Below are 17,962 nucleotides of genomic sequence, written 5' to 3'. Positions count from 1 at the left end.
AATCTAGGTACAGCATGTAAGACAAAATATGCAATACTTTTCTTTCTGCATCTAGCTTATTTTGCTTGACATGATGCTCTTCAGTTCCATCCACTTCCCTGCAACTGACATAATTCCATTTTTCTTTATGATTAAGTAATACTCCATTGTGTATATATCCCACATTTTCTCTATCCATTCATCTGTTGATGGACACCCAGGCTGATTTCATGGCTTGGCTATTGCTAGTAATGCTGCAGTAAACACGGATGTGCAGTTATATGTATTGCTGACTTAGATTCCTTTGGATATATATCCAGTAGTGGTGTAGCTGGATTTTATGGTAGTTCTAGTTTTAGTTTTTTCAGGGACTTCCATACTAATTTCTATAATGACTGCATTAATTTATAATTCCACCAACAGTATATGAGGGTTTCTTTTTCCTCCCATCCTCACCAACATTTGTTTTTGTTTTCTTTTTTTTTTTAATTCTCCCTCACCTGTTAAAATGTTTGGGGGCCTTGTTTACTTTTGTTTTGCTTTGTTTGATGGAACTGGCATTTGAACTGAGGGCTTTGTGTATACTAAGCAGGTGCTCTATTGCTTAAACAATGCCTCCACTCCTGTTTTCTTAATAATAGCAATTCTGACTGGGATGAGATGTAACCTCAATATAGTTTTGATAATAATTCTTAAGATATTCCAATTTCAGATTTTAAATTATACTACAAAGCTATAATAAAAAAACACTGTGGTACTGGCACAAAACAAACATGTGGACTAATAGAAGACCTAGAAATAAGTCCACATAGCTACAGCCACCTGACAAAGGTGACAAAAAGATATGTTGAATAAAAGAGTCTTTTCAACAAACGGTATTGGGAAAATAGGCATCCAAATGTGGAAGACTGAAGCTAGATCACTATCTTTCACCCTGTAAGAAAATAACAATTCAAAACAGATCAAAGACCTTAATTTAAGACCTGATCATTTGAAACTACTGTAGGAAATCACAGAAAAAATACTTGAAGATAGGAATAAGCAAAATCTTTCTGCATAGGGATCTAGTAGCTCATAGCAACAATTGACAAATAAGATTGCATGAAACAAAAAGCTGCTACAAAGCAAGTAAACAACTACCAGAGTGAAAAGACAACCTACAGAATGGGACCTGTAGGATTCCTTCTTTGCATAATTCCAGGCTTGGAGATATCAGATCAGGGATTTCTCACACTCTTACCAGGCTCAACTCTCCCTGTCAAGCTCATGGGTCCTCTGGTGGGTCACAGTACTTGACTGAGTGCCAGCAACATAACCAAGACTAACCAGCTTTCCACTGGAAGTCCCTATACACTTGCCAGGCCTAATGGTAAGAGATTTTATTCTTTACCACTGGCATCTCTGGGCCTTGCTTTCTTCAGTTGTCTTTTCCTCTGTTTAAATAGATACAAGGTAGACCAGTCAGCCTGCTGCCTGAAAAGGCTTCCCTGGGCAGAATGAAAGGAAAACAAATATCTTTTTCAGGAACTTTAGCAGGTGATTTGTCTCACAACCTTATTCTTTATTGGACCCCAAAAAGGGGAGAGTACCTCTGTCACCCTTTTGAAAGAGCTTGCCACTCCACCCTCAGAAGGTTTGGCTAATTACTTCTAGGACACCATCTTTTTGCCTTTTCCCTTTATCTTTTGCATACTGAGATGACATTTGGAACAGTCAGATTAGTTTTAATGTCTCTCAATAAATACTGAGAGGTTTTAAACCAAACAATGGTTATTTTCTTTAGAATGCCAGAATACTTTGCATTCATCCTCAATTTGAGAACCTAGCTACCTACTATGTAATAACAAGAAAAGTCACCCTCAACCCTGAAAGTTATACTTTGCATCACATCAAGTGTTTCTGTGTTCTTCTGATTAAAAGAACAAAGCTCAACATCAATAAATGACATTACCAGAAATTACTGATGGGATTTCAGAATAGGCAATAACTGTATAAAAAGGATTACTCTCTGTTAAGTTCTGTGGTTCGTATTTTCATAGTTATCTTATTTAATCCTCACAATGTACTTTGAAATAGTGGTTATCATCCTCCTTATAAAATAAATGATGCAATGGAAAATAAGATCAAGAAACACCCTAAATTTACAAGTTATTATTAGCTAGCTAGGACTGAAAAATACTTCTGATTCCACCATGTTTTAGTTGCCCAATTTCAACTAATTTATGTACTATTTTTATAGAAGTTGTCTTCTTTTCTGTAAAGTATCAATTGATTTATAATATTTAGGCTTCAGCTATGGAAAAGAGAATTGAATTGAGCAATAGCTGAACTAACATAAAGTAACTTTTTCAAATAAGTTATTTACTTTTCCCCCTTTCTTCTATCCTTCTTCTATCTTCCAAGTATCCTGCTGCTTAAATGAAAACTTACTTCTTAGCCACCAAAGTAGCTAAGAACATGACAAAAGTCATCTCTTTATAAGACATCTTTTCTAATACATATAGTAGGTTCCAAAATTATTTGCTTCACTTGAAAATTTATAACAGAGAAAAGTAAGAGTTCAAGTCTATTTCATTTCCATGACTTATAAGTAGAATTTGTTTTCTGGAAATGAAATCCTAATATAATTCCACTACAGAAATAAACACATGGTTGGGTGCAGTTGTTCAATCTGTAATCCCAGCTACATTGGAAGTAAAGATAAAAAGATCACACTTCTAGGTCAGTCTGAGCAAAACAGTTAGTGAAATTCTGTCTCAAAAGAACAAGCCAGGTGTGATGATACTTACCTACAATCTCAATTATGTGAGAAGCAGGAGTAGGACCAAGGCCAGTTCTAGACAAAAGGCATGAGACCCTATCTGAAAAATAACTAAAACAAAAAGGGCTGGAAACATAGCTCAAAGGGATAGAATGCTTAGCGCAGGCCATGAGTTCAATCCCCACTACTGCCAAAACAAAACAAAACAAAAACCCCACAGGGTTGGTTTCCTCCTTCATTTGTGAACCATGACCAAGTAAACTGTAACATTATAAAATTTGGTGATATTCAACTTTAAGAAAAAGATGATGATAAGTTTAATGTGTATAATACCTTTGAAAAGCCTGCATATCTAACAGTGACCAATCTGATTGAATACTTAAGTGTTCATTACTTATTTTGAATTATCCATAGATTTACTAAGTATTTTGCTTAAATTTCTCAGCCCTGTTTGGACCAATAGTAAATAACATCAGAGACTCCCTTTAAGAGACAAACAAGGAATCATTATGGTTTTCTTTGGTTTTGATAAACAGCACACAAAAGTCTGCATGTTGGAGGTTGATCTTCAGCCTATGGTGCTTTAGGAAGGTGGTGGAACATTTAGGAGGTGCAGCCTGGGGGGAGGTCTTTAGGTCATTGAAAGCATACCCTTGAAAGGGATTTTTGGACTCCAGGTCCCTCCAAACTCTCTTTTGCTTCCAATTTCTGAGCAAGTGGTTTTGCTTTACCACATACTTCTACTGTGATGTTCTACCTCTTCATAGACCCAAAGCAAGAGGGCCAAGCAACCATGGACTAAAACCTCTAAAATTATGAGATAAAATAAACTTTTTCTCTTTACATGTTGATTATCTCAGGTATTTCTTATAGTGACAAGAGTCTGGCACACTGCCAAAAAATAATATGCTTCAAAAATAGTAACAGAAAAATAATTCTGGTCAAGTTTTCAATGGACTTTCAAGTTTTCATAATTCCAAACAATCCATTCCTAGAAGAAAAAAGTAATAGCAAAATCAGAAGCAGACACACAGAGACCCAACACTGTCAAATGGCTTGAGAGAAAATTGTCACCAGTACCATAGTTTAATCTAGAATGTTTTTCTCTCTTTCTTCCTACTTTCCTTCCTTCCTTCCTTCCTTCCTTCCTTCCTTCCTTCCTTCCTTTCTTCCTTTCTTCCTTCCTTCTTTCCTTTCTTCCTTCCTTCCTTTCCTCCTTCCTTTCTTCCTTCCTGTCTCACTCATTCTCTCTCGGTTTCTTCTTCATTATTGTTTCGGAGAACTGCATCAGATAGCATTCTAATGTTTGCTTCTACTGTCAAACATAATTTTAAATACTGAACAGAATAAATGACTATTATATTTAACTCACTTTTACACTTTCTGTTGTTTACTCTTTGTTCTTAATTTTCCACAGCTCGTTTTTATTATTTCCTGTTTAGAGGCAATCACTTAGCCATTCTTTGACAATTGATCTGCCAGAAACAAATTTTCTTCCTTTTCTTTTAACAGAAAATGACTTGATTTCACCTTCATTCTTTTTTTTTTCTTTTATTCATATGTGCATACAATGTTTGGGTCATTTCTCCCCCTTTCCCCTGCCTCCCTCCCTCACTCCCCGCCCCCCAGCCCTCATCTTCACTCTTGAAGTATACTTAAGCTGGATGTTGTCTACTTATTTCTAAGCTGATGGTTGTCTTTCAGCCCTTGAAAACTGTCAGTAATTTCTGGGCTCCATAATTCCTGATGAGAAACCCGCTGTCCATCAAATTGTTCCACCACCATATATAGTTCGCTTCCTTAACAATACTTTTAAATTTTTGTTGTGTTGTCTTTTGTTTTCAGAAGTTTGTCTTTGATGTGGCTGGCATGGATGTTGTTGGTTGGATCGTGCTTGAAATTTAGTGAATTTCTTGATTCTATATAATGATTGATTTGCTCCCAGTTTTCAGGAATTTTCAGCCCTTATTGCTTTAAATACTTTCAGTCTCATACTCTTTTTCTCTTTTACTGACTTTTTGGATATGAAATTTTCCACCGAAAAAGAGAATTTATTTTTCTATTCTTCCCCAAGTTAATTTTTTTAAGTTGCCACTTTAAAATCTAAATCTTTTAAATGCTCCAAGAATTATTTTTAATTTTAACATTTATTGTAATTTCATTTGAAAATAATGCATGCATCTTTTTTTTTAAAAAACGTACAAAAAGTTGTGAAAAATAATACCCAAAAGTGTAAAAGCTGGATTGGCCTTTCCCTATCCCAAATTCCTAATCCCTTGCATACAAGGAAAGTAATGTTAAACACTTTATGTGTGACTTTATTGCACATGTGTTAGTCATGTATGTACGTGTGCACACATATGTACACACACAGACACATATGCACAAATGTGAATGTGCTCAACATGCTTTTCTATGTGTGTTATGCAGATGAGTACGCAGAGTTCAATTTTTTTCCTTAAAGTGTACTGTTACTAGCTTTTCAAATCCATGTCTCATTCTTTTTATTTTAGTCATGCTTTGTTATGGCATTTTATGGATTCACATTAAATTTATGTGCCCATCTTTATCTTTAAAGAATGTAGTTTATTTCTTGTGGGTGTTTTTGCAATAAGGTTGAATGTTTTTGAGCCCAAATTATTAGTTGCATAATGTTTTAAAAATTAAATCAGTGGGATGTTATTTAACTATTATGTTACTGGCTTACTTATTGATAAATACAGATATTCATGTTATTTTTCAGGAGATTACAAAATAGTATGTATGGTATAATGTTATTTTTGATAAATAATATATCTTCTTTCACACACACACATACATACATACATAAGCAAAAATTATAAGCATGAAAATATAAATCAATTCTGTATATTCTGGGTAATGAAATCATGATTAATTTTATTAAGGTTTGTTCAATGAAAATGTACTTTGGAAGAAAAGAGATACTCTCCATTTAAAAGCATCTGTGAGACAAAAAAAGCCATTTGGGTACCTGGCTAGAAATCATGTAAGCGTTTCACTTTTGAAGAAGGCATGTTTCTTAAGAATATATACATATATATTTTTAGGGCAAGACACTGAAGAAGCCGGGAGCTCCATGTCCACTCTAGAGAGATCGTTGGCTGCACGCCGGGCCACGCGGGCCAAGCTCTTGATTCCCATGGAGGCCCCGCCCAGCAATCCTGGTGCGTAAAACTTGGTCCCTCTATGAAAAAAGGAAATTCTTTTCATCTGCAGCTTCTCTGTAAAATGTGAAATTATCAGAACCAGTTAGAATTCTCTCTGAACTTCCAAGGCAAAAAAAAAAGAATGACTAGGACCATGTTATTTATAATGACAATCATAATTTGTAGTGTATAATTATATTTTTGTAAAATTTAATAGTCTGTTAGCAAATAGATGGATACGTATTTCTGAAATTATTTCTAAAAATATGAATTTATGTAAAAAAATGTGAATTTATGTAAAAAAACCAAAATGTACATCAATATTATTGATATAATTCTAATAACATTATTATAACATTATCTACTATATATTTTTGATATAATTCTAGTAATTTATAAGAATGAAGTACAAATTGACAAAAATTATAGTTTGAAATATAAAATTATAAAAATTATAAACAATAATTTATAAAAATCCTAATAATACATAATAATAATTTTAAGACTTTTTAATAGGTCCAGTTTTCATACTGAAATAATATAGCTCCCTTGAAGCAAAGGTTGTCAAACTTTCACTATTACCCCCTCCTCGTGGAAGGTTTCTGTCTCCCTCCCACATTCACAGAAGATATTAGCATCTGGGGATCACTTCCTTTCCAATTATCTCTATGATCAATCTTGGTAATTACACTATTCATGCAGATAATCCATCTGATACCCTGAGCTGTTAGTTCCTTTATATTACCTACAATGATATTGGCTCTTTCCTACATCAGTTCATCAATTCCATGTCATACCAAACCAAATCAAAGTGTCAGTTTCTATCATGCTTCTTTCTATCACCCTATTATTAGTTTTCTGTTCGCTTATGTTATTGCCCCCTTGGCAACATTTCTTCAGTCCCTTAGGACCTCCAATTCATTATCTCTGCCATTGTCCCTCTCTAACCTATATCCTTCATGCCCCCATTTCCCTCCAGACTCACCTTAGAATCTATTGTCATTTATTATCTTCTGTTTCATCTCCCTCGGTCCTCCTTCTTCATCTTATTCATATAACCAAAAAAAGTCAACCATCATTAAATTACACACTCTGCTGATTCTTAGAGTGTGTCATAACAGATAAATATGTCTGAAGAAAAATACCTAGCCTACCTACTGGGTATATATGAGCACTTTCAATTCTCTGTCAGTTCATTGTTTCTTTTTATGAGAGGCATGTCATATTTGTTCTGACTTTTCACATATCACTACTTCCACCCTTTTGCCATGCTTAACTAATGATCTTTTTTCTTATCTCACTAAGAGAGAAGTATTCGGAAAATGGTATTCTTATTTTTGCATCAAATCTGGTTGACCTGTCTGTGGTCCCACTTGGGAACTCATTTGGGATTATCCTTTTTTCTTTTCTACATCATCAGTTTCTTTCCTCACTTATCACTCCAGTACGCACATAAGCATCCCTATTCACTCCTAACTCCTGTCTTAAAACACACTTCCCTTTCAATGCTTCAAAAGGTAGGTATGTATACATATTTTACAATAGCATCACAAATGATCACATCTTCACATGTTTATCTGTATTCGGTATCATTTTTCATACATACTTTTTCTAACCATGTAACAATGCAACTTTTAGTCTATTCAAGTACAATTCAACCTCCAAGTTGCTGCTTCCCAGTACTAAGATGTGTACCCACCCTTTGATAGGTTTTTTTTAAAACTTGTATTTCAGGGAGAAGAAAACTCATAAAAATCCCACTTACTAGTACATTAAATGACTGACTACAGTAAGGCTATGGGTGTGTGTTAAACTTTGTCTGTTGATTCTGCGTGTGATTCATTGGTTCCAGCACATCCAAGTAATATATCATACATGTATAAAGAAAAATCTTAGTGAACTTTAAAATAAGAGATGGTTTCCATGGCATTTTTCCAACTAACAGAAAAGTCTACGATGAACAAATAACATTGCAGAATTTAAAAATAAAAAAGAGACCATTTTTCCCTCCAATCAAAGCTCCATTTTCTCCCTTTTACTAAAGAACTTTTAAAGTTTTGTCTATACTAATTCTCTCATCTTTTTAAAATTTACTTTGATAAGATTTTCCCAGTGGCTCTCCATTGAAACCGTAGTTGTTAAGGTTATCAATATTCCCACATTGTTAAATAAAACGGTCAAGTCTCAGGCTTGTCTCTCTCTTTCTTTTTTTAATTTTTTTTCTTTTTTTGGTGGCTAGGCAGGTGTTCTATCACTGAACCAATTCTACCACCTCTTAGGCTTGTCTCTTGTCTTATCTATACTAGCATCTTAGATAATGTCATCAAGTATCAATAGCCTTATTGCTATCTGAATGCTGATGAATCCCAAACTATCTCCAGCCTCATCTATTCCCAGAATCCACATCACCTTCCTATCAACCATCAACTCAGCTTCTCCAAATGACTTTCTAGTAGACGTGTCACTATGCTCACAACAGTAACCTTACTTTTCCATAATTCCTTCTCCCCACCTCCATCATTGTGCAGTTTTCCCCATTTCAAGAAATGGTGCCATTCTTCATACATTCACTCTGACCAGAAACCATAGTTTTGTGCTTTTTTGTTCAGATTTCCTTACATTCTGAATTCAATTTTTTCACCAAATCCTGTAATTCCTGGTTTCAAAATGTGATTCAGATTATTTGACCATTCCTTCTAATCTTTACTTCTCTTCCCTGTTCCTTTCGTTTTGTTTGCACTGTTTTGTTTTGTTGAGACTATGTCCCCACTCTGTAGCCCAGGCTGGCTTCAAACTCTGAATTCTCCTTCCTCAGTTTCTCAACACTGGGATTATAGACACATCCAGCACCCGTTTATACTTCTTCGCCATTGTCCAAGCCCCACCATCTATTACACATTTCTGGACTATGCCATACACTGATAATTAGCTTCTACTTTAGTTTTAGTTCTTCTAGTCAGTTAGCCATGCAGAAGCCCTTTAATGTGTCTGAGAGTTCTGTCACTCCTCATCACATGTAGACCACATTCTGCAAGGAACTGATGATCCAGTCTCTGTGTTTACCCTCCATCTACCTGCTAATAGACCTGATTGTAAACTATTGCAGCCTGATTGTAAACCTCCTCTCTTTTCCTTGGATAGCACATCCTAGCTCAGACACTACACTTTTTCTTTTTGCCTGGAATCCCTTTGTGTAGATATTAACATGTTTTTGTTAATCTTTTCATCTATAAGCATGTCTTCCCTGACTATTGAGTAACAAAGCATCAATGGTCACTTCTGCCCTCTTTATTCTGCTTCATTTTTCTTCATTAATGGCTATGGCTATCTTACTTGCATTTTTGTGCTTATTTATTTTTGCTTTCCATATTTTGACATCTCCTTAAGAGCAAGCATTTTCCTGGAATTGATCACTTAATACCCAGAACAGGACCTACCACATGGTAGACATTCAGTCAAATGAATGAACAAATAGTTATTAGATTCCAATTTCTATGTATGATATCTCCAATGTACTTCAGTTCATCTTCTCTGAATTTATAAATACAATAGCATTCATGGCTTGTTCAGTGAATGCCAACACTTCAATTTATGCAGTAAATACTAGTATTATATCTGATATACTGATGAGAGAACTGAAGGATGGAGAGATTAAGCCCCTAGTTTATAGTCACAGAGCTGGTAAGTGGCAGAGCCAGTCAGATTCAGAAGTCTGTTTTCAGAATTCTGTGCTCTTCATCACTATTTTCCCAGCTGTAATACTCTGTGAAGTTACTGTCTTTTACCTTTCATACCTTTCACTATAAGAAATATGGTACTGTTCACTTTGCTCCCTCTTCTTTTTTTTTTTTTTTTTTTGCTTCGAGTTCTTTCTCCTGTAACTGAGGTCTTTCTGAGCCAATCTTTTATTGCTTTCTTCTCAAAAATCCCTGTGCTTTAGAATCTTTGTGGTAATTTTTCCGTCCCATATGTTTCATCCAACAAGGTACTACATCCCACTGATTTTTCTTTCACAACAGCTTTTGAATTCCTGACTACCCTATAGTCTTATTTTTTCGCTTCTTTTTGACCTCTCACCTAATTCTCAAGACATCTCCATAACTAGTTTCTACGTCTCTAGCATCTTTCAGATTCTTACATATCTTGTTTGTAAGATCACATCCTAAAACAAGTTAAGCATAGCATTTCACTCTGTAAAATTTTCCAATAACTCATATTGTGTACTGAGAGAAAAACTATTGACAAACAAATCACTGCAGACTCCTCAGTTTATCAGATTGGGACCTAGTTTCTTATAGCTAGATGTCCATCCGTGGTTTACCAAAGCAGACAAATTATCAGTCCACAAATGAGTATTGTTCTTCATTGTTTTCCCTCTGCACACTTCTTTTCTAGTAGAATGAATCAATAAGGAGCTTAGCCTTACAAAGTTTTATGCATTTTTTCAGACACCACAGAAGATATTGAAGCTTGACAAATTATATTCTAATTACTCCATCTAGAAGTGATAAGTCCCTTTTTCATATCTGAATGACAATGTTTATACTATTTTGTGGCATTTATTACTCATGCTACCCCTTTATTTGCTTAAATAGTCAAGTTGAAAACTTCCCTCCTCTAACAAGTTGTGAATTACTTCATGATAGGGAGCTAATGTAGCCAATTCATCTTCATGTTCACACACTGTATTGCTCAATATCTAGCACAAAATTGGTGCTTGCTAAATATTTGTCAAATGCATGAAGGAAGAAGTAAATATATTATAAGAATGCCTCACTTGTGTTTATAGCACATCGGTTTTGAGGTTTTTAAAAATTTTTTTGCAGTGTTGAGTATTGAACCCAGGGCCTTGCACATGCTAAGCAAGCACTCTACTACTACTTGAGCACTCAACCACCACACATGGTTATTACCATGACCAGATACACTGTTGTATACTCATGTAATGGAATAACATGCAGTTATAAAAATAAACTAGCAGGTACCAGTGGCTCATGCCTGTAATCTTAGCTAGTAGGAAGACTGAGATCAGAAGGATCATGATTCAAAGCCAATGCCAGGCAAATAGTTTGCAAGACCCTATCTCAAAAATACTCATCACAAAAAAGGATTGGTGGAGTAAGTCAAGTGGTAGAGTGCCTGCCTATAAATTGTGAGGCCCTGGGTTCCATCCCTAGCACTGTCAAATTAAATAAATTAAAAACAGACAAACCACTGTGAAATAATATGAAGAATATCACAGATATAATGTTGCATAACCGAGAACTAATAGATCTGTGTGGTTCAATTTACATAAAGTTTGAAGATAAACAAAATGATCAATGGTGTTAGAATGCAAAGGACAGTTACTTTCAATGGGAGCTGATTAGTGACTGCTTTCAATAAAGTTCTGTATCTTCCTCTAGGTGAGGGATACCAAGCATTTCACTTTGGAAAAATCACTAAGCACTACCCTTAGAATATTCTCAATTTTCTATACATATATCATACTTCAACAGAAGTGAAGAAACAATAGGATTGATGTCTATTAAAATAATGTTTTCACATTGCATTTTTCTTATCTGCAATTACTGCACTGTTAAAACAATCCAACAAAAGAAAATTACTTCAGCCTATAACTACAGTTGATTTCCAAGTAAACTCTTCAGCTTCCCAAAAAACAAAATAATCTCTTTGCTTCTTATGTGATTGACAGGGTCTTACCTAACCTTACGAAGTTAAAAAATTTAGATCTGTATCTTGGAAGAATTATGATTCCATCTGACTAATAAATAAATTTAGCAATGCCCCCATTTGGAATTATTCTCAAATAAAACCAGAGCATAATTCAGATTTGTGTCATAAATATAAAGATATTATATGTTGCATTTAAGAATAATTATATTTATAAGATTATGACTCTCTCCTTTGACATTCCTGATCATCCTTTATCAAATGCTAATTACCAGATTAAACATAGCTATCTAAAGTTGAGTTTTGGTTTTTAAAAACCCATAGGGAAAATGTGTTTAATTTTATGGGAGGGCAGAAATCTGTTTACTTGTCAAAAATTATAATTCTTTTTTTTCTTTATTCATTGATTCATATGTATATGCATTGTTTGGGCCATTTCTCCCCCCTGCCTCCCTACCTCCTCCCTTTCCCCCCATCCTCCTTCACTTCCAGGCCTTTTCTCCAATTTTGTTGAAGAATAGACCTAAACAATAGTAAGAAAGACATAGAATTTTTGCTAGTTTGAGATAAGGATAGCTATACAGAGAGATTCCTAGCATTGCTTGCATGCACAAGTGTATTTCAACCTGAATCGATTCATCTCTACCTGACCTCTTCACTATTTCCTGGTCACCTTCCCATATTGACCTCTTCCCCTTTAAGTTTACTGTATTAGCTTCTCTGCAGTGAGGACATCAAAAGTTATAATTCTTGTTAGAAAATAATATGTGGCATGTGCTCTAACCCCAAATTTACTTCCCAGAGAAGTCAGCTGATGCGTATGAGAATGTGTGCCAGCTGACAGCACAGGTGGCTGAACATGCCAGACATGTGGACACCCAGTATAGTGTTTCTCTTATAAACAGTGAAATGGGGTGACTATTTACAATGGCCACAGTAGTATTTTAAGTGATATTTCTAACTAGAATAAAATTACCCACCCCTCAATTAGAAGCTTTGCTTATAATTTTCCTGACATTTTAAAGGATTTATGGGGGTTACTTGCTGGCTTTCCCAGCAACCAAATCCTAAGACGCAGATAGGAAGACAAGAGGTTTGTGTTTTCTAGAACAATACCTGTGAGGGTGGAGGGATGTGGGATTGGGGTGAGGTAGAAATTGAACTTTGATGAAGTTTAATGGAGGTCTCAGCTGATCTGGGATTATACTTCAGAGTTGTGCCAAATGAGGCAAGGGTGGGGCTGGCCTTCTGATCCTGACTCAGGTAATCTTTGCAGCAGGCTACACTCAGGAAGTGGAGGATATGACCTTGGGTAAGCAGCTTCTTTTGGTTGAGAACAATTCTTTGTTTTTTTCTTTCTTTTTTTTTTAATCCCCCATTTCTGGGGTTTAAACAGGGCCTGTGCAAACGCTCTCCCATTTAAACTATGCTCCCAGCCCTTTGTTTTCCTATTTGTTTTTGAAACCAGGTCATGCATTACCTTTGCCCAGGCTGATTTTGAACTCATATTCCTCCTGCCTCTTCCACTTCCTGAGTAGCAGGAACTACAGACAGATGCTGACATTCTCTGCTTACTGAGAGCAATTCATGGAAAGAGACTTACTTACATTACATCTCTAGAATTTTATTACAATGGAACATAACTATCTGTGTTGCTATTTCCAACACATTTTCTTCTGTAGGATTCTGGGGTAGAGGAAGGAAATAGGAGCTAAAAAGGGCATATTGAACCAAAAGATCTGTAAGATTACTGGAGCAATAAAACTCTAATAATTTTAATATAAAAGAGTTTGTTGCACAGAATCCTCTTGAATTTCATTTCTTCTTTTTTCTCTTTCCCTGTAAATATTTGAGAGAAAACCATAATGTTAAATCAGTCCTTAAAGGAAAAAGAAGTTCATAAATGTAGCCTGAAAATTCTAGTAAAAAGACCAAAGCAAAAGAAGTCCTACAGTTTTGTTTTATAGCAGCCTTAGAGTTACTTACTGATTGTGAGAATCTCTGTGAGAGGTTCCTTTCCATTCCCACCGTATACTTTAGGCACTTGACTTCAGAACACAAAGAGTGAGTTGGAGAAACTGTAAAGAAGTGAAATAAAGCTACGTGAATAAAATCAGATTTAAAAACCAATTCTGTTACCCTTAGGGGCTGGTCTAGAAGATCTGTCTCTACAAAAATGGGCCTTGAGAGGTTCTGACCCATAAGGGGATGATCCTAGCCTCTGGGATGCTAAACCCCAAGTCAGAATTCTTGTCTGGTCCTTGGGTACATTATGTGAGAAGCCAGAAACTGCAGACTCCTTCCAGCCCAACAACTACTGGGATTAGGTATTCATTCCATCCCTTCCTGCAGCCCTGTGGCTCCCACAACTAACCAAAGATGCCTTCTTAGGAGCAAGAAATGCAAACAAGTGCTCTAGAAACACCAACGACAACACACACATTTTCACTATGCAGAACTGTGGGAGCAGGGACAAGGAGCAAAGAGTACAAAGCCCATTTCCGCTTGCATTATTCTAACAGATGATCTAACTACCTGTTTAACCACAGCACTATTAAGATTAGGTTAGATCCCTTGAGTCTTGATTGACATGGTTTTTTTTTTCCTCCTTGTATGACAATTACTTCAGGGAACAGTACTTTTCATGTACCTCTACAATCCTTCTTGTATGCATCATGCAGTATTATTCTACAATGCAACAGCTTTATATAAGAATGGACTTATGAATGGGAGTGAAAGCACAGTTTGCTTCTTGGGAACTCTATAGTCAAATGACTTTTAAAATAAAATTGAATGGTAACTCTATTGGTAGTTAGTGTAGGATTGTGCTGACCCAGTTGAGATGTGGCTTTCTGAGCTGGGTGTAGCTCAGTGGAAGGGCACTTGCAGAGCAGGTGTAAGTGCCTGGGTTCCATCCTCAACACAGAAAAACCAAATAAATTAGATAAAGATTTATGCTCAAAAAGGTGCCTGTATGTGGTATGGAATCATGATTTTATTCTTTTATTTGGTTAGCAAATGTTAATTATACAAAGTAATGGGTTTCTTTATGGCATTTCCATACACACATATCATATAATGTACTTTGATTATGTTCATCCCTCTCTAGAATCATAATTTTGAGGATTTTGCAAGAAAATGGCTTGTTTCTCAAACATACAGGAATTAATCAAAATGGAATCTGACAAAGTGCTGATGAAAGATGATGAAATATAAAAAGAATACAAAGTTAGCATTTAAAAAAAGCTTGTCTAGAACAATGTAGAAAACATAGATTACTTTCTTTTCCAGATTTATATCACCAATTTTGATTTCAATCTCTAATGTCTTAGAGATTTCAAAACAAAATATAGTTTTTTATTCTAGATGTTTCTCATCTGAGTTAAGGTTTCTTGAGGGGTCTAGGGTGACTAAATGAATAAGACTTCAAGATCATGAAGAAACTATGACTCTGTAAGACTTTTGAGACTAGAAGGAAAAGTTCTTCCCCAACAGGAAGAGAAAAACTGGAACTATGAACTTAAAACAAAATCCAGATTCAAATTTTTATTTTGCTGCTTATGTACTCATTTATCTAAGTCTAGCTGACCTACTTTTAATGTGTTTTGTACACAGTTCACAAGATGAGGTATGACAATCACCTCCCACAACCTTTTTACCTTCTACAGACCACCCGAACTGAAGCCTTTTCATAGCTCATATGGCTGTGAAGTCCACAAATTTGAAATATTTATGATAACATGGGTGTTTATTTTGATACCGTAAGTACCAGAGTGAATATAAGACTGTTAGGAAGATAAACTCTGAACTGGGACTCCTGGATTCCTTTGAGATTAACTTAAGGCATCACACGGTTCTAAACAGACTACGTGAATGAGTCAGTGTCTTGGGAAAGGCATCTTCACTCTGGTACTGCCTGAATCTGGCCTTTTTAGTATTTATAAATAATACAATTTCCTTGTCTCCTCATTTATTAATCCTGCCGCATTTAGCAGACATGCTGGAAACCTGCAAGTTAGTATGAATAACCAATATTTATGGAGCTCTAACTTCACACGCCATACTTGTTACATGTCTCTGTGGATGACATCTTTACTCTTCTCAGCCACACAACAAAGATGGTACGATTATCCTCTCCACTTCACAGCTAAGGAGACTGGGAGATAGCGACCTTGAACATGTGCTCAAGTCAATGTATACTTATGCATTATTGCATAATAAATTATCCCAAAATGTAGCTATATAAAATAGTAATAATTTATTTCTCAACAGGTTCTAAGGATCAGATAGACAGTCAGGAACGGTTTAGATAGGTGATTTTGCTCAGAACCATGCTGTTTCATGAGGTCCCTCATAGACTTTTGGACTGAGGGCCCCAGTGCTTCACTACGTGGGCCTTTCCACAGGCCTGGCAGGATTGTTATCAGCAGTCATTGTTCTCAGAAGATCTTGGTCCTTGAGCTCCAAGTGGAAGAATCCAAGCAGAACACGTGGAGGGGATGAGGTAAAATATCTTTATTGAGGGTACAGGAGTCACCGGTTCTGCCTGGTGAAGGTAGGGAAGAAGAAGGGATGGGGTCTCTTGGTAGGTCATTTTTATACCACCTTGGAGGTGGAGAGACAATACATCATCACCTGGCTCCTCTCACCTGTGGGCTGGGAGAGGAGCCCTTGAGCCAAGAGGGGGAGCAGTCCTAGAGTATCCCTAACCTAGCCTTCCTCAAACTCCCCTTTAGGGGGAATGTTCCAAAAATTCTTTTTTGGTGTTTCTGAAGTGGGACAGTTCATCTTCGATAGCTGCTTCAATGTGACAAGGGGCTGTAGACCCTACCTATCAAGAATATTACCCCTTTCCTATCACTGTCCCAGGGGACTTGAACAGTGATGTTCGTTGTCTGAATCTTTGTCCAGCCCGATCAAGATTGCTCATAGTCATCTCTTCCACTTCCAGAAGTTGATGGCCCTGTCATATTATGGTTTGGATTTTAAAGGCTTTTATCCTGGAAGAGATATATAAGTTTTAGAAGGCATGACCTGAACATAAATAATGATAGGCGCATCAGAAGGGGCCTACCATGTGTGGCAAGAAGGATAAAGTAATTTTGAAAAGTGACAGAGCATCTTATGGTTTCTTTGCCTACAGATGTTTATATCTATAGCTATTTTAGCTCTGAGATGGTACTCCATATGCACTGTTATTTTAGTGTGCAGTTAAGGGGTGATTACATCAGGGGCCAGGTGTACCAGGGGCAGTCAGTCCAATCAGAGAGTAAACATCAATGAATCAGTTCTGTACAGAAAGAAGACTCAAGTGCCCCTAGGCAGAAGTTAGATACCATTGAAAGTTATATTGCCTTTGCTTAAATAGAAGCCCTTGGCCAAAGACGTGAGTCTGCATTTTGCCAAAGGCCTAGAAAGCTTAAATATGAAAGCACACACATAAGAGCCCCCTTTTTAAAATCTCTCAGCTTTGGTTACTTTTAGAAGTCTGGCATAATTGATCTGGATCTGGGAAAGTCCCCTCATTTACGCAGTCCTTTTGAAATGTTTTGGGTGGCTGAACACCACTTGTTTTTCTAAGAAGTTAGGGGACACTGACCACTTAGGAATCACATCCTCTTAAACTATTTCTCTGAACAGTCATCTCTGAAGATGTTGCCAATTTGGCAGTTTTGTCCCTCAGTGCAGAAGTGGCTTCTCCCAGAAAGTCCAGAAAGTCAGATTCTGTCCCACGGATGAGTGTAATTAACACAATGGACAGCTCAGAAGTCAGTGCCAATGCAATCTTTTTGGCTAAATTGAGCAATAAGGAGATTTATTTTTAAAATTGCTCTTAGGATGGGTCTAATTAAATATAATTGCTTGTCCCATAGGGGATGTACTGACACATTTAAATTGTTGTAAATTGTTAGCAGGCAACAGTTATAAAAATTTTACAAGAAAAATACAAAACAATCGCAATACTTAAGAATATCTGTCCTGGTTGATAGATAAGCACTTGTCAGAGTCATTTTTCATGGGCTTGCCTGTAAATGTTTTTGAAGGATCAGAACTGTAATGACAAAACTTAAAGTAACTATTGTTAATTACAATTTAAACCTTGAATTTTTATTAGGAAAAGTAACAAGTTAGTTACTTGTTACTTATCAGTACTGTACTTTTATCAGTACTGACAAATAAAAACCCTAAATTTCCAATGGTTAGGGGAAGGCAGTGTTAGTAATTTTGGATAGCCCCTGTTTTGATGCTCAGTTGTATATTATTTAGTCAATGTCAAATTAATGAATGTTTATCTGACAAACAGATGTCTGTCCTAAATGGAAGAAATGTTTAGCATTTGTCATAAAGAGCAGAAATGGTAAAGACCTTATTAGATAGAATA

At 36.1% G+C, this 17,962-nt stretch overlaps 1 protein-coding gene across 2 annotated transcripts in view; it reads left to right on the top strand.

The window, feature by feature from the left end:
* Dcc (DCC netrin 1 receptor) overlaps positions 1-17,962 on the top strand; it is a 1,132,969-nt gene that overhangs the window by 1,069,097 nt on the left and 45,910 nt on the right. For both annotated transcript variants that reach the window (XM_074069811.1, XM_074069810.1), the window contains exon 25: positions 5,809-5,925. In XM_074069811.1, coding sequence (XP_073925912.1) covers positions 5,809-5,925 — 117 coding nt within the window. The remainder of the gene's footprint in view (positions 1-5,808; positions 5,926-17,962) is intronic.

The sequence above is a fragment of the Castor canadensis genome, chromosome 4, assembly GCF_047511655.1.
Source record: "Castor canadensis chromosome 4, mCasCan1.hap1v2, whole genome shotgun sequence".
In the NCBI taxonomy this organism is placed as follows: domain Eukaryota; kingdom Metazoa; phylum Chordata; class Mammalia; order Rodentia; family Castoridae; genus Castor; species Castor canadensis.
Note: the sequence above shows the minus strand (reverse complement) of the source record. Positions and strands in the feature narration are given on the sequence as shown.